This window comes from Salvelinus sp. IW2-2015, linkage group LG18 (assembly GCF_002910315.2).
Source record: "Salvelinus sp. IW2-2015 linkage group LG18, ASM291031v2, whole genome shotgun sequence".
Taxonomy (NCBI): domain Eukaryota; kingdom Metazoa; phylum Chordata; class Actinopteri; order Salmoniformes; family Salmonidae; genus Salvelinus; species Salvelinus sp. IW2-2015.
The window spans coordinates 49,102,681-49,126,820 of NC_036858.1; the positions used below are offsets into that span (position 1 = coordinate 49,102,681).

At 42.5% G+C, this 24,140-nt stretch overlaps 1 protein-coding gene across 2 annotated transcripts in view; it reads left to right on the forward strand.

Moving 5' to 3' along the window:
* lrmda (leucine rich melanocyte differentiation associated) overlaps positions 1–23,432 on the forward strand; it is a 416,827-nt gene extending 393,395 nt beyond the window's left edge. For both annotated transcript variants that reach the window (XM_070448563.1, XM_070448562.1), the window contains exon 7: positions 19,154–23,432. In XM_070448563.1, coding sequence (XP_070304664.1) covers positions 19,154–19,233 — 80 coding nt within the window. In that variant the 3' untranslated portion in view covers positions 19,234–23,432. The remainder of the gene's footprint in view (positions 1–19,153) is intronic.
* Positions 23,433–24,140: the final 708 nt, after the last annotated feature.

Here is a 24,140-nt window from a genome sequence, read left to right on the forward strand (position 1 = left end):
TGTCTTTTTTAATGCAATCGGCTCCCTCTCAGTTAATCATAATTTGGTGGTTTCTCTTACCCCAATGGATAAAGGACATCACCATGCATTTTTGTCATGCTCACTCATAAAAGTCATCAGGCATGCAGTATAACAATCAGAGCTTTGAGAGAGGGAGGGAGGGAGCATTGTTAATCTAGTAGCTACACAGCTACTGTACATGTGAAGTAGATGGGAATTATAGAGGCTTTGGTTAAGAGCAGGAGTACATTTTATAAGTGACACATCAGCCACAACACCTTCATTTAAGACAAGAATAGCACACACACACACACACACACACACACACACACACACACACACACACACACACACACACACACACACACCACACAATTGGTTGTCATAGGTTTTTTATACAACACTCTTTTACAGTGTTTATGTGTGGTCATTGGTGGCAAATGTGTTATCATTTGTTAGTTCACATGCACTACACACACACTACACAGTTTTTCACACAGTTGACACGCATATAGTTTTTTTTTCACACCACTGTACTGCATTTCCCAGCTCAGTCTCAGTGCTCCAGAGCTAATGTGGTGGAAGGAGCTCAACTCATCTGTCAATTACAGCGAGCTCCATTGGGCCGTTGTCTAAACAGTTTTTCTCTCTGGCTGGTGAATCCAGTGATTTATTGTCAACTGGCTCGGCTTCAATATACAATCAGCAGACACTAAGCTGTGATGTCTGAACACAAACTATGGTGGGAGTATCAGCATAGCTCACATTAACTGCCATGTGGATTATTCATTGCATCAGGGGCGACGTGAAACGCTCGTTGGGACCCGTTGCCTTGGAAAGAGAGGTGGTCCATCATCTAAAAATGCTAAATATCTTGGCCTCTATTTGTGCTTGGCTCCCCTACTTAACAAATCAAAGGGGTGTCCTATTTGTGCTTGGCTCCCCTACTTAACAAATCAAAGGGGTGTCCTATTTGTGCTTGGCTCCCCTACTTAACAAATCAAAGGGGTGTCCTATTTGACTAACCAAGCACTCGTGCCCAATGTCAATGTTTAAGGAGGTCGGCCCGGTCAAATGAAGTACTTGAGGTCAACTGGTTATGGGTTATGAGGATCAGAGCCTATTTCATTGAACAGACGTTGGCATTTTATTATATGTCTTGGATTAAAATAGGTAGCTTGAGTTACAGGAGGAAGTAGCAAGTATTTTACAATGCTCACCAATATCAACATTCCTACTTCACCACAACGAAGAGAGAGCGAGGCCAGTTGAACGGTACAACCTTTTAATCTGTCACAATGATTCGCTGACGAAATGGGTATAAACGAAAGGAACAGGTTTCACTGTCACTTTAATATGAGCAGACAAGTTATTTTACTGTCATATTTTGATTGGTAGATTGTTTCTGACATGTTGTGTCACTGCGAGAGGATTGGGTTGACGTCTGAGTCATTTAGGTCAGATTATTGAATTTATTCCAGATTGCTGGGATTTCTAATGACTGCTTTTCCAATTCCCCCCTTTACCTAAGGATACAATGCCTTTTCAGAACCAAACCTTCTGATTGACCTTGATTATATATTAACTGGTAGATGATATCTGCATTTAAAAGGAGCATTTCAACACTTTTTAACCTCATATTCATTATCTACAGCAGTAAAAACGGCCGCATTTTAAGGTGGCTCGGAAATCACTGTGTGGGGATTTAAGCTACCAGCAATGTTAACCAGTAACTGCTAAAACAAATACTGAATGAAAGTCAGGAAAATAATAATGACTTTAGGGGTGTTAGGGGCTTAAGTATGGAATGATATGAGTACTTCTGAAGGCCTGGATACTTTTCACAGGGGGTTGCCTCCTGAGAAAGACCAAAAAACCTATCTCCACTTGACACCATTAAACCAGTGCTAACTTGCAAACCCCATGAGCTATAGGATCAATTGTACCTCCTCTAGCTACTCTGATCTAGTATTTAGGCATTGTCTGAGGGCGCCAGGGGAAACCCTGATTCAGGGGTAATCGGATGGGGGTGGAAAGAGGAAAATGGCATGAAATTAGATGAATTGGAGTGAACACGCGTAGGGAATGTCTCGCGGTGTGGTGGTCTTTTGGTGGTGTGGTGGTCTTTTGTTCACGCAGTGTGACCCTGAGATGGAGATGACTTCGGGATATGACTCTGGGCTGGGCTGGCCTAGCATGTGTTTTTAATGCGTTTTGGCACTTGTATCGACTCTTTAAAAAATATGATCACCAATTTATTTTTCATATAGACTTACACTAGAACATAGTGTAGATTAACATTTTAAAAAGTCCAAGATTTACACTAGGTTTAGGATTAAAAAAATACTATTTACTTTAAGGGTGTTTTTAGATGACATCCTCCACAGAAGAAAATTGTATATTATATTTTTGTTTTCAGAGAGCGCTATGAAGTACGTTGGTACTGTAGCAGGCAGGCTCTAGATCCTATTGGTGGGTCTGAGCAGAGAGGAAAGAAGGATATGAAGATAACCTTGAGAGAGATAACAGAACCTCGGGCCCTTCCTTTAGTGCCTCACACTATTGCTAACCCACTATGACATCTTGGCCCAGGAACTTCTCAAGCCACTGATATACAAACAACAGCTGAAATCCACTGAACTTTAAGCAGTGCTTAGAGGCAACGCCCTAGCATTTGTTTTAATCTAATTTTAGATGTTTTTCTCTCTGATACAGCAGATCATCAATTGTGTTGTTCTATAGTTGTTTTTTGTTGTTACTATTAGCCGTTTTGGCTAAGCAGTTTGCAAGCCCCCACAGGGTACAAATGAACCGATCAAAGGTATTAGCGTTGTGATGTGCGCTCGATAATATTTAACTTCATTAATTCCCATACCCTGAGCTGACATCCAGCTCCTATTAAGGTATGAAATCTCATCCTCCTCAACCCCTCCATCCTCTCCATACCTCAGCTGGTGCTTGCTGGTGCAGCCAAGCAGATAATACCCTGTGAGCTCTGAAACATGTACCATTATAATTAGCTTTGTCAGGTCCTAGCCCTGCAACCTTCATGCAGATAATATGATAATATGTCTTCATAACCACCTGACCTTACATGCTCAATATTTCTCCTCTTATGAAGATTACATGTCAATAAAGTAATTGAGTCCCGGGGTGTGTGGCAAGTGAAGATTTAGGTTATTGGACTTTTGGTGGGCAGTGATGAACGAGAGTTATTATTCTACCTGTCAGAGGATGTGCAGGGGGCTGAGGACAGTCCGAGGATGTCAGGGGTAGGGAGAGAGGGAGGGGGGAGATAAGGAGAGAGTGAATGAGAGGGGGTGAGACGCGGGAGAGAGTGAGGTAAGACAGAATTTAAGAGAGAGAAAGAGAGAGAGAGAGAGGAGTAAGGCAGAAGAGGAGAGAAGGAGGAGTCATTCTTCACAGGGAGGGACACATAGACAGTTAATCATCCATCCCTTTATCCCTCCATCCCTCTCCTCCCTGCATACGGCGGAGGGATATGTCATGTTAATCAAGAGGAGTAGGGTTACAGTCAAGTTATCTGCGGTACGGGAGGCCAGGGGGAGGAGATCCACACTACCATCACAACCCTATTATTCCCTCTCCTTCCACAGCCATTGGCTGGAGCGGCATCATCTGTTTTCATTCTGTAGGATCCCTGTCATAGTGTGGTTTCCCTTCAATTCTAGACAGCATGCAACATCACTTTGTTTCTACTTAAAGTATATTAGCTAGCTTCTGCCACCTAGAAACATTAGCAATAGCTTTTGTGAAAAGAAATTGTTATAGTTCAATGAACATTTCTGCTCTATAAACACATCATATGTTTATTATTGTAATATTTCGCCCTTGAATAAGTCATCAGCTGTGATGTGCTCATACAAAATACAACAACATAGACACAATGTGTTAAATAGCATACAGCTGTAAGTGCATAATCCATCCCTACCACCATGGTCAAACATGAATACAAGGGACAGAAGAAATGAGAGGTGAAAATGAGAGAGTGGTCAGCGTGATGCCTGACAAAGAGAGTTACTCACCAGTTAAACTGACACAAGAGAAAGGGGGGAGAGACAGAGAAATATATTTTACCATGTCCTTTTGTATTAAGCCTGGAGATTGATCTCTTCCAGTCAGATGAAGGCCTGATGTGAGTGATCCAAGCCCTCCATCATTGTGACACGCTGCTCTCGGCTAACACTCACCCATGTTGATGGGCACACCCTGCACCACGAGGGCCCTGGCTGGCCAACCTCAACCTACCTTTTCCTCCTTCCATCTCTTTCTTCCTCATCCCTTATTTTATTTCCATCCCCCTCTCCCCTGTTTTCTGTGCCAACCTTCCCTCTCACTACCTCTCTCTTTCTTCCTCATCCCTTGTTCTTTTATTTTCAGTCCCCTCCATCCTCCTTTATCCCCCTCTCCCCTGTTTTCTGTCACCATGTCATGTCGGATCAGTGTTTGGCGAGCCAGCCAGGATGTAACAGGAGCCCCAGGTAGAGAGCTGCCTACCAGGCATCATGATCACAGCTGAAATGAGGATAATAAGGATAGGGTCCCAGGGTGGTAGCCGTGGCAACAGTGGCACAGACAGGCCAGTCACTTAGCAGCACCAGGAAGTGGAGTAATAAGTGTTGTGGTGGGTGTCTGGAGGGCCAGGGGAGAGTATGAAGAGAAGGAGCTGACTGACGCATGGCCCCTTACGTCCCCATCGGTGAGGCAGGTGCTGCCAGTCGGGGGTCCAGGGCTCGATGTGTCCGAAGGGGACTGTTGTTTCCAGCGCCTGCCACACGTCAGATTACTATTGATATGTGTCACTGTGGAGGCGGCCAGGCGGTTTGTTTAAGAGAGGGCTCAGGACAGCAGCGGTCAACTGGTAATTCATGTCTGGCCAGCAGAGAGAGAGATGTGGTTGTAAGAGGAACTGAACCGGCTGACAGACATGGGTATGAGAGGGAGGTCAGAGAGAAGGCAGGGCTTTGAAAGATGGTTCACTGATCACGTATGATGTTAATTCAAAGTGTTTATTGAAATTTTAGTAGTTTTGTCTTTTTAAGTTGTCGAATGACACAGGTGGTAGTTTTTTTAAAGGTCTCAGTATAAAAACAGTAATGGTAACTATTTTATATTGTTAACACAACATTTCATGAATTTTAGTAGTCATTATCACAGTTGCATATTTTCTCTCTGTGACAATTGGGTAACCAATCGCAGCGCTCCAATGGAAAGCAACTGTCATCAAGTCCGACACCTCGGACAAGCTTACATTTCAATTGCATGAAAGCCAGTAAGGGCAGTGGGAAAAACAGAGAATTTTCTTTAAAAGAAATGTGTTGTTTAATTGGCTAAATATTTGAACAGTGCACCAGGAGTACATGTTACTTTGATTCCTGTAATGCAGAGACTGTTAACGGAGTACTTTTCTAATCCAAAATTATACTTTTTTACATTGTTTGGCATCTCAGCTGGTTAGCTAGCTCTCAGTTTCATTGACCACCAAACATTGCTAACGCTAGCTAGCCAGCTAGCCACTTAATATAACTTGTTTTCTCAAAATGTGTTAGCTAGCTAAGTTAGCCATGTTATGAATACAACTCCTATCTGCTGTCGACATCAGGATACGATTCGAGGGCAGTTAGCACCAAAAATGCTTAGTAGCTTTAACTGCATGCTAACAGTGAATTCGGAGTGGCTAGCCACACCACAAGCATAATTTTACCAGGTTCCTGTGAAGCAATTGTAATGACAGTCCACAACAACATACCCAAGAGATTCCTGATTAGCAAGGGGTAGTCTGTGTTTAATTTAACCAAGATGGGCGGGGCTGGGCTTAGTGAAGGTTCAATTGGTCACCATTTTTGTGAACAGCACATGTGGCGTTTGCTCTTCTGGCCATGTTTGGCAGCCATCTTTGATTTGATGGAAATGCTGAATGACAGGTACTGTGGTACCATTTTGCCCATTGATGCATGAAGTCCATCATACAGTCCTCATCATTCAGTTTAGAATTAACATGACATATAGTAGCTGCCCTTGTTTCAGTATACAAAAGGTCACATTTGTTGGTTATATGTCTTACAATAATTTAGTTTACTTCAATTATACAGTTTTTGCTTCCTGCTGGAAGCCTCTTAGTTGTCACTATGCTAGAATGGACAGAAACACTGTGCTTTCTAATCACACATGCTATTAACTAACCACTACAACTCACCTTAAATATCACATAACCTTACCCCTAACTTTAAAACAAAATTATGAACAAATAGCCCATATACAGAACTTGCCCATTACTTTTGGCGATATTGCATTTTTTTTTTTCAGCATGGCCTTCTAGCGCGTACTACCCTCTCCTCTTAGAAGAGTTTATGTGGTAATTATTGACCTGACAATGAGCTTCATTACCCACTCTCTTTCATGCTGTTTTGCCTGATAATTGTTATTTAATGTGTTCAGATACATTAATTCATCCAATCATCCCCTCCTCCAATGTCAAAGCGATGAGGAGTAAAGTCATCACTCTCTGGTGATTAATATACGGCTCTTTTGTTATTGAATCCTGTTCTAGTGATTAAACTGGAAGTGAGTGACTCGCCGACCGACCGACCGTTCTTATTAACGGGTCGATTAGCAAAAGCAGCCAAATTGCTAATTGCAGTTTTCAAATGTTGTTGGTTACAGAGGTTTGATCCACTTTATCTGTTTATTTTTTTAATTTTAATTAGAAATGTGGGGTGTAATGAAGAATTCTATCAATCAGTGTCAAACACACCACCACCCTAACTGTGTTGCATCTGGTGATAAGTAGTCATGTTACCATGACAACATTAGTGCCTATGACTAGGACTCTCCTCACTGTTTTCATGTGCTTTCAAGAATAGAGATAACCTTACCTTTTCAATAACTATTACGGTAATAGCCAGAGGTGTCATGCCCATGAGAAATTCCATCATTTGGTGTTTTGTTGATGGTGTTTGAAAACGCTGTCTCTGGTGCCGCTCCAGAATCTCCCATAAGTGTTCAATTGGGTTGAGATCTGGTGACTGAGACTGCCATGGCATATGGCTTTCATCGTTTTCCAGCTCATCAAACCATTCAGTGTCCACTCGTGCCCTGTGGATGGGGGCATTGTCCTCCTTTGGGAGCATAGCCATGGTGGCCAAAATAATGGCCTGCCCAGCATTTCTGTACGTAACCCTAAGCATGATGGTGTGTGTGAACATGTGTGGAAGAACCTCCTTTCAATATACTTTGTATCCACCCTTTGCCTTGATGACAGCTTTGCACACTCTTGGCATTCTCTCAACCACCTTCATTAGGTAGTCACCTGAAATGCATTTCAATTAACAGGTGTGCCTTGTTAAATGTTAATTTGTGGAATTTCTTTCCTTCTTAATGCGTTTGAGCCAATCAGTTGTGTTGTGACAAGGTAGGGTTGGTGTAAAGAAGATAGCCCTATTTGGTAAAAGACAAAGTCCAGCTCAAATAAGCAAAGAGAAACGACAGTCCATCATTACTTTAAGACATGAAGGTCAGTCAATCTGGAAAATGTCAGTGCAGTCGTAAAAAACATCAAGCGCTATGAAGAAACTGGCTCTCGTGAGGACCACCACAGGAAAGACGCAGAGTTACCTCTGCTGCAGAGGAGAAGTTCATCAGAGATACCAGCCTCAGATTTCAGGCCAAATAAATGCATTCACAGAGTAACAGACACATCTCAACATCAACTGTTCAGAAAAGACTCCGTGAATCAGGCCTTCATGGTCGAACTGCAGCAAAGAAACCACTAATAAAGGACATCAAAAAGGAGAAGAGACATGCTTGGTCCAAGAAACATGAGCAATGGACATTAGACCATTGGAAATCTGTCCTTTGGTCTGATGAGTCCAAATGTGAGCTTTTTAGTTCCAACCGCTGTGTCTTTGTGAGACGCAGAGTAGGTGAACGGATGATCTCTGCATGTGTGGTTCCCACCGTGAAGCAAGGAGGAGGTGTGATGGTGTGGCGGTGCTTTGCTGGTGACACTGTCTGTGATTTATTCCCGAATTCAACGCACACTTAACCAGCATGGCTACCACAGCATTCTGCATCTGGTTTGCGCTTAGTGGGACTATTATTTGTTTTTCAATAGGACAATGACCCCAACACACCTCCAGGCTGTGCAAGGGCTATTTGACTAAGAAGGAGAGTGATGGAGTGCTGCATCAGATGACCTGGCCTCCACAATCACCCGACCTTTCATCAAGACAAAGGGTGGTTACTTTGAAAAATCGAAAATCGATTTGTTTAACACTTTTTTGGTTACTACATGATTCCATATGTGTTATTTCATAGTTTTGATGTCATCACTATTATTCTACAATGTAGAAAATAGTAAAAATTAAGAAAATCCCTTGAATGAGTAGGTGTGTCCAAACTTTTGATTGGTACTGTAGTTGTTTGAAAAATGCAAAATTCTTCAACTTATGGACAGGGGAATAGCCCCCCCCTGGTCACCACCTAGCCATCCTCACGTACTTTGTGCCCCCTCAGAATCTTGGGGTGAATGACACCCCTGGTAATAACTACTTTTGAAAGTGATAGTTGAGTATTTTCAATATCAACAGTACATCTTAATACTTGTATCTACATAGGCTTACCTTTTCAATAACTAACTGTAACACACACTTCTAATAATAACGCTGATGCGATATGAATATTTTCAATATCCACATGTAAAATACTTGTTGGGTGCCTATAGTGATGTTGTACGTCCCCTGCTGTAGTCTACTGTATGCTGTAGACCCAGAGGATGGAGTACTTTAGTTCCAAGGGGATTACGTCTTTGTAAACTGCATGAGTCCCCCTGCGCCTCAAACGACTCCTCTCTTATCTACAGCCTCCAGAGCTACTGCGCGTCGTGTACTCTCCCTCTCTCTCTGCTCTATTTACAATAAATGTCATTGGAATTAATTTCACTGTTTTATTTTTGTCATTAGCCCCCCCCCCCCCCGTTGTCGTCCCGACTGTAATCTTTTCTCCAGTCAAAATGTATGACCGCCGGAATTCAATTTCCTCCTCGTCCTTATAAGTTGGGGAGTACAAAGAGTGATAGGCCTTTATCAGTGGCATAGTCCTAATTCAGACATCAATGAAGAATGTCACTCTGAGTTTACAATGTTTGATTCTGGTAATTCAGTGAGGTGACAGTACTGCGGTCATAACTCCCCAAGATTACTATAGCTAACCTTATTGGATAGATATACTGTATCTGAAAAACTATTTGTTTTAAGTGCACTATAATGTATCATAACTAGAGCTAGACCACATGATCATGAAAAACTCATCATCATAACTCATAATGATAACTAAGCCTCTACATTCATAATGGAAACAACTTTATTATTTTAATTTGGTCAGGGACTTGTGTTTCCTACTACACCACTGTGTCTGTGAGTCTAAGTACTGAAGTGGGTCTGTGAGTCCATTAAGTCTATGAGTAAATAGATGTGTGTTGTGTTTTGGCCCAGTAAGGAGATTCATGTGGTAACATCAACCAGCTATTGATCTGGCCTTTTGAGTCATGGCCTGGCAACCGTCTCCTGACAACCCATCCAGCCACAGCAACAGCAAATCCCTCAACACCTCTCCTTTCCACTGACCGTTGTTCTTTCCCTTTTCCCTCCACTTTTTTCCATCTTGTTTTCGCCTCCTATGCACATTTTTATCTGAGTTGTGCACACGGCTCTTAAATCTGTCTCTGTCCCTCCTTTGTCTCCGTCTTGGACACCCTTTCCCCCCAATAAATATAATTTGCAGTATGAATAAAAGTCAAAATCTGACAATAAAGTCAAAACAAACGGAGAGTGAATTACTTCTGTGTGTGATGACAGTTTCAAAAGAATTGGAATGAGAAATGATTGAATTATATTATATTCTCATATGCCTGAGGACGATGATGTTTGAATAGTCTGACATGCTAACCACAGACGGAGAGTAGCCTTACAGTATATGTCAGACTAAATGTTTGGAAAGGTTGATATTACAACGCTACTCAAGGTCAATGGGGGAAGTACCGAGTTATCCATATCGTCTTGTTCCAGCGTGATGAACAGCCCTGTCAATGGGAAGTCTTGTTAGCTAAGGAGGGGATGCAAATCTGAATCAATTTAGCAATTCATAGATAATCTGGATGTAGTTCAAGGATAGCATTTGGCTTGTGACAAAAACAAGATCTAGCCTAATTGACAGTATGACACAAAATATGTGTTATTAGAGTCAGGGTATTATGTCACAAATGATGTTTAAATATGCTAATACATAATCATAATAATACATATTTTATTTGTAATAGTAGTATGCCTTGTGGTGTCTTGTAGGACTCGAGAATTTCCTCTCTGTCTGATTTGTATGCAGTGTATTCCCCCTTTCCCCCTCTCTCCTTCTCCTTCCCCCTCCCTCCCTCTCTCCTTCTCCTTCTCCTTCCCCCTCCCTCTCCTTCCCCCCTCCCTCTCTCTCTCACTCCCTCTCGTTCCCCCTACCTCCCTCTCTCACTCCCTCTCTCCCTCTACTTCCCTCCTCCTCCCTCACTCCCTCTCTCCCTCCTGCTCCCCAGCCTCTGCCTCTGCCTCTGCCTCTGCCTGGGTGAAAAATGGGGTGCATTTCCCTGATAGGCCGTGTGGATGTGGGGAGTGTAAATGGCTAATGAATTACAGATGAACATTGATGCAAATTAATCTTCCTGATGTACCTCCCTGGGTTATATGGCAGCCATTTAAAAGTTTAATCAATACACCAAAGTTGAGAACATGCAGCCGCTGCAGTAAACAGGGAGAAGGAGGAGGGGGAATGGGGAGGCCTGATTCCAGGGCATGCATCATAATGACAGGTATTTATGTTTAATGGACTAAATATTTTTTTATTGGAAAAGGACAAATTTAAGTGTGTAAGTTATTCTCTGGGCTTTCCCTCTGAGGCCTGCTGAGAGTTGGATGCCACCTTCTTTGTTAAGATGCACTGGGCTAATAGGCAGGGTTGAACACAGAATTAAATAAGTTAGTTATATTCTTTATTACTCTTTCATCATGATGATCTACTGTAGGTCTTGTATATTGGTAGGTAAAATATATATTTATGAGAATGGTTTCAAGGTTTATTCCATTTCACCTAGCAACTCTGAGGACTATACAGTATAATACTCCCTATTCATAATAGTCTATTCAAAGTCAGCCTCTCATCTCCTTGTCCCTAACAACAACATCAACAGATGGCTTTGATCATAAGTAGGTCTGTAGTCTTACCCGGGCTATGCCTGAGATTCCAACACGTGTGTTTGTCAGGAGCCGTCAGTAGTTTGTGGTTTGCTTAGGGCTCAAACCTGACAACACACCAGACTAGCACATGGGATCTGACCTGTTGATCTGCGGCCCAATTCTCACACACACGCACACACACACACACACACACACACACACACAGAGGTCCTTCTCTCGTTTGATTTAATAACTGATATAATCCAGGGTCCACGTTTAATAAGTTCCAGCCTATCTCTCTCTCTCTCTCCAGCTGTTTTGTGGATATTTATTCTCTGTGGAGAGTGAAGGATACTTATTAGCTATGCTTTTCACTTCAGAAATACCTCCGTCGGCAGAGGTCCAGACACAGTATTGCTTTACAGGTAGTAAAGTACACCAAGTAATCACCTAGTAAATATGACTTTTACTCTTCTCTTCCTTTCTACCCCTTTTCTCTTTTCATAGCGGCTACTTTTTAATGTTCTTCCTTTTAAAATGGTTTTTCATGCTTGCATACCTAGCAACTGTTGTCATAATGGATATACCGATAATCAGAGATCTACTGTACCACCAACACACACCGATAATATTTACATCACATATCCTCATCATTATAATTTATTTACGTGCCGCAATGTGGCTAGCTGTCCATTTGGGGCCGTATGTATCAAGTGGCTCAGAGTAAGAGTACTGGTCTAGGATCAGGTTACCCCTGTCCATATAATCATATTTATTGTGACCTGAATGGCAAAGCTAATCTTAAAACGAAGCACTCCTACTCTGAGATGCTTGATTCATACAACCCGTAATGCGTGTCTGTGAGACACGGGGGGGGGGGGGTATCCAAATAAACTGAACAACATGTAAAGCGCAACATGTAAAGTGTTGATTCCATGTTTCATGAGCTGTTGTAATAAAGCCCTTTTATGGGGAAAAACTCATTCTGATTGGCTGGTCCTGGCTCCCCAGTGGCTGGGCCTTAGCCCTCCCAGGCCCACCCACAACTGTGCCCCTGCCTAGGGGGGGCACAGTTGTGTCATGTGAAATACATAGATTAGGGCCTATGGAATTTATTTCAATTGACTGATTTCCTTCTATGAACTGTAATTCAGTAAAATCTTTGAAATTGTAGCATGTTACGTTTGTATTGTTTTTCAGTATAAAGTGCATTCGGAAAATATTCAGACCCCTTGACTTTTTCCACATTTTGTTACGTTACAGCCTTATTCTAAAATTGATTAAATAAATACAAATCTCATCAATCTACACATAATACCCATAATGACAAAGCTAAAAAAGGTTTTTAGAAAAGTTTGCAAATGTATAAAATAAAAACAGAATTAACTTATTTACATAAGTATCAAACCCTTTACTATGAGACTTGAAATTGAGCTCAGGTGCATCCTGTTTCCATTGATCATCCTTGAGATCTTTCTACAACTTGATTGGAGTCCACTTGTGGTATATTCAATTGATTGGACATGATTTGGAAAGGCACACACCTGTCTATATAAGGTCCCACAGTTGACACTGCATGTCAGAGTAAAAACCAAGCCATGAGGTCAAAGGAATTGTCTGTAGAGCTCTGAGACAGGATTGTGTCGAGGCACAGATCTGGGGAAGTGTTCCAAAACATTTCTGCAGCATTGAAGGTCCCCAAGAACACAGTGGCCTCCATCATTCTTAAATGGAAGAAGTTTGGAACCACCAAGACTCTTCCTAGAGCTGGCCTCCCGGCCAAACTGAGCAATCGGGGGAGAAGTGCCTTGGTCAGAGAGGTGACCAAGAACCCGATGGTGACTCTGGCAGAGCTTCAGAGTCCCTCTGTGGAGATGGGAGAACCCTCCAGAAGGACAACCATCTCTGCAGTACTCCACCAATCAGACCTTTACGGTAGAGTAGCCAGACGGAAGCCACTCCTCAATAAAAGGCACATGATAGCCCGCTTGGAGTTTTCCAAAATGCACCTAAAGGACTCTCAGACCATGAGAAACAAGATTATCTGGTATGATGAAACCAAGATTGAACCCTTTGGCCTGAATGACAAGTGTCACATCAGGAGGAAACCAGGCACCGCTCATCACCTGGCCAATACCATCCCTACGGTGAAGCATGGTGGAGGCAGCATCATGCTGTGGGGATATTTTTCAGCGGCAGGGACTGGGAGACTAGTCAGGATCGAGGCTAAGATGAACGAAGCAAAGTACAGAGAGATCCTTGATGAAAACCTGCTCCAGAGCGCTCAGGACCTCAGACTGGGGCGAATGTTCACCTTCCAACAGGACAACGACCCTAAGCACACAGCCAAGACAAAGCAGGAGTGGCTTTGATCGAATATTGATCATCTCTGGAGAGACCTGAAAATAGCTATGCAGCAACGCTCCCCATCCAACCTGACAGAGCTTGAGAGGATCTGCAGAGAAAAATGGGAGAAACTCCCCAAATACAGGTGTGCCAAGCTTGTAGCATCATACCCAAGAAGACTCGAGACTGTAATCACTGTCAAAGGTGCTTCAACAAAGTACTGAGTCTGAATGCTTATGTAAATGTGATATTGTTATTATATATATTTTTTAAATAAATTTGCAAACATTTCTAAAAACCTGTTTTTGTTTGTCATTATGGGCTATTGTGTGTACATTGATGAGGAAAAACAACAATTTCATCCATTTTAGAATAAGGATGTAACGTAACAAAATGTGGAAAAAAGTGAAGGGGTCTGAAAACTTTCCGAAGGCTCTGTATATCCACATATAGTCTGCCAAAGTAGTGACTCAATCACATGATGTTGTGCTGGCCTGATAAACGGACAGTGGGAGATGGATAGTGTCCACTATAATAGGCCAGGCTCATACGAGGCCGTGCCCAAGCCCCATAACTCATTCTCTCACACAGCCTTATGGATGCCTGCCTCCAGACCCTTTGTCTTCTCCCTTCCATATTATTTCAGCCCTTTGAGATAATACGGAAAGTTTAATTGCATTGTTAATTGATTTTTTTCTCCACAGCATTATTACCCCTGATGGATTGTGGCACTGATGAAAACGTTGGTTGGTTGGCCGGAGGGATAGCGTGAGAGAGAAAGGGGAAGGGAGAAAAAGTGAAGAGATGGGAGTAGAGGAGAGAAAAAGAGGAGGGCGGGAGAGGAGAAGAGGAGAGGTAGAGAGAAAAATAATAGAGGGGATAGAGAGGAGAGATGTGCCTGGTGGAGAATAGATAACCTTGATGTTAAGAGCTGCATCCTTCGGATATGTCTTTCCTTGACATATTGATGGCCCTTGAAGAGAGAGGAGCTGATTGTATGCAAGGAGCAATCATTAAACCCACTCCAGCTCTCTCCCTCCCTCCCTCCCTCTCCCTTTGTCTCTCTCTCTCTCTCTCTCTCTCTGTGTTGATTCATTTGTTGATTTACGTAGAGGTCTTTGTTAAGCAGTAGGTCTCACTAGCTTATGGCTGTAGTGATTCTTCAATCCCCTTAACTGACTTCCTAAACCTCTCCTTCCTATGTGCAGTTGTAACTTCATTTCAAGGTTTGTTATCTGTTGTGTGTCATAGTGATTTCTGTGTATGCAGTTGTTGGTTGTGTATTACTTGAGCGATACAATATACTTTACTCCCCTTTAAAGAAGGAGATATTGTACTCCCCTTTAAAGATATAGATACTGTAGTCCCCTTTTAAAAATAATATAGATACTGTACTTCCCTTTAAGAACAGTAGAGATACTATACTTCCCTTTAAGAGTAGAGATACTGTACTACCCTTTAAAAAGAGCAACAAGGTGCAGGGTGTGCGTGACATTCTGTGCAGAACAAAGGCCTGAGTGTTCGTCTGCCAGAGGATCCATGATGGAAACATTAGCTTCCCACGTCACTGATCTAATCTGTCACTTTAATGGGTGTTCACTGTTCTCAGGGATCTCTCTCTCTCTCTCTCTGTGCGTGTGGGCGTGCACATGCATGCATGTGTGCCTATCTGTGTCAGTCAGTCATAGGACACAGATAGTATATCCATGACACCAGTATCAGCTCATCAAACTGTTCTCACTGGCCTGAGGAGGCCTCATAAGGAATTATGTAAGTCTTTGACTTCTTCCCCCTCTACCTTCTTTCTCTCTCTCTCCATCCTCTAATAATATGTTGGAGTCTAGCTGTTGGGGGACTGATGGAGTTAGGGGTGTGTAGAGTAGCCTGCTCTTTATCACACTTCACAGCCTGCCAGGTTATACTGAACACATGTGCACGCACGCACACACGCACACGCACACACACCCTGCAGCCAGTCGTTGGCTAGGAAAGCAGACTCCATCTCTTTGTTTTCTCATCACTCTCTATCTTTCTGTCTATCTTCTCTGCCCCCCCCCCCCCTGTCTGGCTTCCTCTGGCATGCCCAGATGTCTCTGTTTAAAGCACTGTGGGAGAATCAGAGCTCAGCCCTCTGATTGGTGCTAGGGAAACTTGGATCAGGGTTTTTGTGCAGTCATCAATTTGTGTACTGTTGACCCACAATTTGTTTGTAACTAATTTATTTGATCCAGCCCTATTCTAAACAAATACTTTTTCTTGTATTTCTTTGTATTTCTTTTTTGTATTTCTTCGTGAACTGTCAGTTGTCACTCTCTACATCTCAGTAGGTAACCTGTGAAGTGCCCTAGCCTCCTTGCTATATCTCTCAAGGGGTCTATGTAGGGTATGTGAAGGGCCCTAACTCCAGACCTTGGGCTGTGTAGGTAACATGTAAAGGTCTGTGTCCTTCAGTAGGTAAGCTGTGAAGGGCCCATCACTCCTCTGATCACAGTGCTATAAGACCATGTGAGTTGTGTGGTGTGGAGCCCAGTCTCCCACCGTGGCACCTGTATCCCCAGGCAAACTGTCTGAACCGGGCAGGGAGCAGGCAGGCAGGCAGGCATGGGGATTTTATCGGAGGTGACAGCTCCTCACACTTGAGTGTTTGGATCACCTCAAGTAGCTGGGCTATGAGGGGAATGAGAGCCGCTCCACTACAAAGTCCAGATTTAGATTGACTGAGCTTGTCCCCGGGCCTGTGTTCTGCACGGCTCCCCAACCTGACACAACACACACATTCACTACTGCTGGGATGAAGACTGCTGCACTGTCTGTCTGCTGCACTGAACTGACATCAGGGGTTGTGTGTGTATGTGTGTGTGTGTGTGTGTTTTCCCACGTCTGTGTGATGGTGTGTTGTGTGTGGTGTGTGTGTGTGTGTGTGTGTGTGTGTGTGTGTGTGTGTGTGTGTGTGTGTGTGTGTGTGTGTGTGTGTGTGTGTGTGTGTGTGTGTGTGTGTGTGTGTGTGTGTGTGTGTGTGTGTGTGTGTGTGTGTTGTGTGTGTGTGTGTGTGTGTGTGTGTGTGTGTGTATATATTATTAGTGGGGCTACTTTGAAGACAGAGAGTTAGAGAGCAGTGGTGTGTCAGGTTTGGTTAGAATGGAGGCTGATGTTGGAATATGCTTGGCACTAATATGGCACCAGTATCTCTGTCCCCATCTCTGCTTTCTGTCACAATGTGCCATTCTGGTCCCTGTCTCTCTTCTGCCCTGACATTGTCTCCTCCGATTAAGTGATTGGCTATATCGCTCTGAGCACCTCTCAACTGTTTCTGACATCCTTACCCTCTCCTTTCTTCTGCTCTCATTTCCTCTCCTCTCATTTCCTCTGCACTCCCCCCTTCTCCTCTCCTTTCCTCCCCTTCCCTCAGAATAGAATACAACTTTATTGTCCATCTGTTACAACCTCCTCTACTAATGCTCTTGATGTCTATTTAAGAAGTGTGTTGATATCAGAGGACATATCTGTCCTTCTGTCAGAGGGTTGTTGACAGCGCTAATGCCATTTGTCCTTGCCGAGCGGTGACACCTAGCTAGCTGTAGCTGCATCTCCGCCGCATTCGTCAAGTAGTACTCTGCTGAGCGCTGTGACATCACAGCTAGGACAGCTAGGAAAGGGTATGGACAGAGTCAACCATTTTGTTTTACAGTGTAACCCTTGGAGGAATAGCAGAGGGTAAATTAATTCCTTTGTTGTAGTTATTTTGTTTTTTACAAAGCTACTAACTCGTACCATATTGAATTTGATGACTAAAACAGTCTTCACCTTGTCTTTAGATTAACGGATATATGATAAATAAGATTATAAACGTGTGGATTTTCATTGTAGCTTTTTTGTTGATGTAGACATTGATTGGATCAATGAGCCATACAGTAGGTCAGAGTTCAGCTTTGTTGTTTAGGGCATGTACAAACATCTCCCATAGGTACTATGTTTCTCTACACATCTTTGGTATAACATTAATTATTTAAAGATTATGTCAAGGCCATGGGTCATTTTACTATATGTTAATATTGATTGTGATACAAAGCAAATTAATGATACATATGATCAGTAGTCATATGAAAATGCAACACACACACACACACGTGCATGTGTTTGTGTGTATGGGTGGAGTGGAGGCAGGGCTAGGGTTGTGTACTTGTTACTGTCTAGACATCGCCCTGAGGCCAAATGCTGTTTCCCCCGCTGTTCCTCAACTTGAGAAGGATACTCATCCTCCGCACACGCACACGCGCACATGCACACACACACATCACAGACGGGATAAGACAGATAGTGACAGATAATAAACAATTATAATAATCATATCTATATTATAGTTTGTGTATACTGTTGTTTCAATAGCTGAATGAAGATGTATATAAACTATTTGAGATGATATAAAATAAACAGCATTGTGGAACAGAGAAATCAATTTGCAGACACTCAAGTTCACTTTCCAACCACCAGAATAACAATACAGTGTGATAACAAATCTAATAAATTATTTTATTTCACCTTTATTTAACCAGGTAGGCCAGTTGAGAACACGTTCTCATTTACAACTGCGACCTGGCCAAGATGAAGCAAAGCAGTGCGACACAAACAACACAGTTACACATGTGATACACAAACGTACAGTCAATAACACTAAAATCTATATACAGTGTGTGCAAATGTAGTAAGATTAGGGAGGTAAGGCAATAAATAGGCCACAATTTAGCATTAACACTGGAGTGATAGATGTGCAGAAGATGTGGTGCAAGTGGAGATACTGGGGTGCAAAGGAGCAACATAATAAATAACAATATAGGGATGAGGTAGTTGGGTGGGCTATTTACAGATGGGCTGTGTACAGGTGCAATGATCGGTAAGCTGCTCTGACAGCTGATGCTTAAAATTAGTCAGGGAGATATAAGTCTCCAGCTTCGGTAATTTTTGCAATTCGTTCCAGTCATTGGCAGCAGAGAACTGGAAGGAAAGGCGGCCAAACGAGGAGTTGGCTTTGGGGATGACCAGTGAAATATACCTGCTGGAGCGCGTGCTACGGGTGGGTGTTGCTTTGGTGACCAGTGAGCTGAGATAAGGCGGGGCTTTACCTAGCAAAGACTTATAGATGACCTGGAGCCAGTGGGTTTGGCGACGAATATGAAGAGAGGGCCAGCCAACGAGAGCATACAGGTCGCAGTGGTGGGTAGTATATGGGGCTTTGGTGACAAAACAAATGGTACTGTGATAGACTACATCCAATTTGCTGAGTCGAGTGTTGGAGGCTATTTTGTAAATGACATCGCCGAAGTCGAGGATCGGTAGGATCCTCGATAAACATACGAGGGTATGTTTATCAGCATAAGCGAAGGAGGCTTTGTTGCAAAATAGGAAGCCAATTCTAGATTTAATTTTGGATTGGAGATGTTTAATGTGAGTCTGGAAGGAATAGTGATGCTAGACGGGCGGACTGTATAGAATGGCTATAAACATCAGGTTTAATCCATCCACAGGTAGATCTGAATTGGACCAGCATTTTAATATTTTTCTTCTTCCACTTTCAGGTGTGTTCGCCAAGTGCCGTTACGTCTACTATGGAAAGCATTCGGAAGGCAACCGATTCATCCGCAATGACCAACTCTGATGGACCGACAGAGAGACGCAAACACACGCACACAAGCTTCATTATACAAGTCGTTAAATAAAAATTCAAACATCTTCATTAAAATGTCTCTTCCATAACCTATACTGTCACTCTCAGACCCCAGTCCTGGCGCCGTATCTATCAAGCTTCTCAGACTAGGATTGCTGATCTAGAATCAGTTTTGATCATGAATGAGATTATATGGACAGGGGGGACCTGATCCTAGGTCAGCATCCTTCTCTACGCTTTATGAATACGGGCCTTGTAGCGTAGTGGCCTGGTCTCCTCCTCCTCCGCTGAGCTGTGGATGGCTCTCCTGTCAGCTCCACTCTCCTGCCCCAGAGTGAACATTGGCACTCACGTTGACATAATTGCATTCAAGCAGCAGTGCTCCACATAAACACAACCATATACAAAAGTGCATGCATGCACGCACACGCACCCACAGAACTGTTCACGCAAGCGCACACACTCTCTCTCTTTCACACCCACCCACCCTAACACACACACACCCCGTGGCCACGGTGATGGACAGCTCCAGCCAAGCGGCTGATTTGACAGCCACAGCAGCCATGATGGATCACCCGTCCCCTACCGCCACTCATCAGGGGTCAGAGGTCAAACCTGATGCCTCACTGGGCCTGTGTGAATGTGCACGTGTGAGGGGGACAGGGGACTGGGCGTAATGATGTATATTTCAAAATGTAAGTATACAGTAAATTTCACTTTTAGAGTGGCAGCTAGGAGAAAGAAAGAGAGATACAACATAAAACTAATAAAGTTTTAAAAACCTTTACAATTCCCACCCCTAAGTCCACCTAGAGATAAATTATATAAGATAGGTAGATGTTTACACCTGGCACATCTCCATCTTGTCTAAATTGGGGCTTGAGAATGTTATCAGAGGGGATTGGAGAGAGGGTGGGGGCAATGCCAGACAGGAGAGGGGGAGGAGGGCTAAATGAAAGTATAGGAAAGTTAGGATAACTTTTCTCAAGGAGTCCACCCTTGTGGTTCTGAAGCTGTATTTGAATGGATACAGGGCTTGCCTGCAAGAGTAACAACACTTCACAACTTTTCACTTACCAAATGTGTTTAGAGTTATGCTGTTGGCAGATATATTTTAATATGGTCTGTTTTTAATGGAAATTAATTAGTTTAGTATTCAATTATTGCATGATAATGTACAATTTGAAGAGATGTTATATTTTCGAATGCACAGTGGAAAGACAATACAACATTCCAATACAAAATAAATAAAGAACACATTAGAGACCAAAGAAACATTCAACCTCTAACACTGTCAAATAGTTTCACTAAATTAGGTTTGCAAAATTCTGGTAACAAAATGTCCAGGTTATCCAGAAATCCTAGTTGGAGGATTCCTGCTTATTCCCTCCTGTTTCCGTTGATCTTCCAACCGGGATTTATTGAAATCCAGAGATTTTGGGGATGGTTACCAGCATTTTGCAACTCTGAATGTTCTATTGAAACTGAGATTAATCATTTCATTTTAATATCATATTAGTATGGAATTAAATTGTTAGTTCATTGTGATTGATGAATATTACCTCAATGGGGTTATGAAGGATACAGAAGGCATGCTTTTAACATATTATAGTATCATTATAGTATCATAGTTAGGAACTATATTCCCACATCTTTAAAATGTATGGTAATTTTTCCTGAATATAAACTTCTAACATTTGTGAATCATGTATACTGAACAAAAATATTAACGCAACATGCAACAATTTTAACGATTTTACTGAGTTACAGTTCATATAATGAAATCAGTCAATTCAAATCAATTCATTTTGGCCCTAATCTATGGATTTCACATGACTAGGCAGGGACGCATTCTTGAGTGGGCCTAGGAGGGCATAGGCCCACCCACTTGGGAGCCAGGCCCAGCCAATCAGAATTTGTTTTTCCCCACAAACGGGCTTTATTACAGACAGAAATACTCCTCAGTTTCATCAGCTGTCTGGGAAGCTGGTCTCAGATGATCCCACAGGTGAAGAAGCCGGATGTGGAGGTCCTGAGCTGGCGTAGTTAGATGTGGTCTGCGGTTGTGAGGCTTGTTGGACATACCGCCAAATTCTCTAAAATGACGGAGGCGGCTTATGGTAGAGGAATGAACATTCAATTCTCTGGCAAGAGCTCTGGTGGACATTCCTCCAGTCAGCATGCCAATTGCACGCTCTCTCAAAACTTGAGACATCTGTGGCATTGTGTTGTGTGACAAAACAGCATATTTAGAGTGGCCTTTTATTGTCCCCACCACAAGGTACACCTGTGTAATGATCATGCTGTGTAATCAGCTTCTTGATATGCCACACCTGTCAGGTGGATGGATTATCTTGGTGAAGGGGAAATGCTCACTAACAGGGATGTAAACACATTTGTGCACAACATTTGAAAGAAATAAGCTTTTTGTGCATATGGAACATTTCTGCAATCTTTTAATTCAGCTCATGAAACATGACCAACACTTTACATGTGGCATTTATATTTTTGTTCAGTATATAATATGTCCTATTAAATATACTCACTAGCTATGTTACCATTAACTTGTTCAGTGATTTTTTGTTGTTGTCGACATTTACAAAGTTTGCGTAGAAAATAGATTTGACAATTGCCTGCTACGGTGCATTTCTATTTAACAAACAGATGGACGTGATGACGTCACACCTAAAACAAATTACAGTGCCGTAGGCTTGGGCGGTGTGCCGTATATACCGTATACTGGGGGTTTTGGAAATAGCCACAGATGGTTTTTCAATAGTGTTGAAACGATTTCTTCAAAAACATTTTTAAATGTGAATATTTGTTGCTACTTTTGAAGTAAATACCTGCAGTCAACTTGTGAAATGCTTTAGGAGATAAAGAAGATCACCTTCTTCATTTCGTCTGTCACATAATTCTTCATTATGAAGCTTACCGGTAGTCCCCAGTCACGTCGTGTTTCTTTACAAGCACACAACGACGAGACACAGGAGTGACTGTGACTCTCAAGTGATCTAGTTACAGTATGGAATTCCCAACTAAATGTTTGCCAGTCTTATAACTATTAAGTTAACTGTCTAAAATGTGCTAAATGATCTCTCGTTTTGCATTTGGTTTGCTAATTTAGTAGCTAGTTAGCTATCTCGCTAGCTAAGTGGTTAGCTTCTTCCAAAATCAAGCTTCGCTTGGTAACAGCAGAGAAACCCCTCCTGGATCAAGAGCTTTGCTGTCTAATATTTGTTTTGTGCATGCAGCAAACTGTGAGTAGCCTTTCTCAGTTACTTGTATACATTTATGAGCTGGAATATCTGTCCTGCAAATACTTTTGGTCAGAGACTGCATAAAATGTTCGCAATGTGCTCATTAGGATTTTGTTAGCATTCTCTATGGAATTTTACATGTACTTGTTAGCATTGCTAACCTTCAGATTAGAAAGGCTCAGTGGGGTTTGAAATAGCACCCGTTGTGTTCAGTGCCAGTATTACCGAATTTCCCGGTATGGCATAAGGTCGGTATGAAGGTATGACAATCTGGATACAGTGATGAATAAAAATGAGGTGGTTCAAGTGTTTCCATTACCCATTTATGCATTAATAAATTGGAGATAGCCTATAAGCCATCCCATTGTTATGTGCCAACATAACGCCACGGTCCGTGCCATGGTGAAACTTTCACTCCTGTAGATTTGAAATAATTGGATGGTGAAACTTGCATCCAGCCAACCAGAACAGCAAGGCCAAGCAGTTCAGCCATTCTTGAAAGTCAGGACACACCGTACAAATAAACATTATTTTTATAGTTGAAAAATAGATTTAACAGGTAGTAAGTATTTAGAATTGAATGTAGAGTGGAGCTTCATAGTTACGTGTTGACATCACATGCCCCGCGTACCTTAAAAATGATTTGGCAATGATAATTTATTCTAAAAACATATTTTCCATCATCATTTGTCGCAATAAAGAAAGTTAGGCAAAATAAAATGTTTCCTATATCTGATGTTACCATTACAGATGTAGCAATGATTTTTTTTGCGACATTGCTTTTGTGAAATAAACCTGGAAACATGCCTAATGTCATCTTATTATCTGCAATTTTGAAATGAGGCAATGCTGTTTTAGATGATCCCAAGTACATTTTGTATTACCCTTTAAAGGTCACTCTACTTTTATTGATTAAAACATTTTACTTGAGCTGTGTTGCTCTGTGTCTACATGGTTATTGGAAATGTCAAATTGCGTCATTCACATATTCCACCAAATTTGACCGAATATAATACATGCTTGTTATTGGTCCAAATCATATTCTAATATTGAGGTCTGGACAGCCACTTCCCTCCACGTCGTCTCTTTTGTTTTGACATATTCGCCTGCACTTCTACTCAATTACCGTCTCCTGCTCCTCTATTCCTGTCATTACTGTAAGAGGTAACTAACTGTCTTCCACATTAGCCCAAACAGATCAGGGGGACGTGAGAGAGAGCACTTGGAGCTTCAGTCCTGCTCATCAATCTAACAGACAGACAGATGACAGAAAGGTCAAAGATAGCCCCACACTGTATGTTCAGGGTGTGCGTGCGTGTTTGCGTGGATCCGTGTGTGTTCCTGCGCACGTCTGTGTGCTACTTCCTCCTACGAGACCATGCATCTGTAACGTTGGGGAGGCCGGTCACTAGTGGCAGCGTTTCAGAATGACAAGGTTTATTTGTGCGTGTTGTGATATGTTCAGAGGAAACCGGCCCTGACAGCTGGTGGAGGCAGGAAGAGGGGAGCCACAACAAGTTTCCCCCGCCCGGCAACACAAAATGTCATCCTTCCCCTGGCTGCTTCTCTCCTCACCCTCCCCGCCCACGCCAGCCCAACCATCCTGCTGAAAAGAGCAGACATTTAAAACTTTGTGAC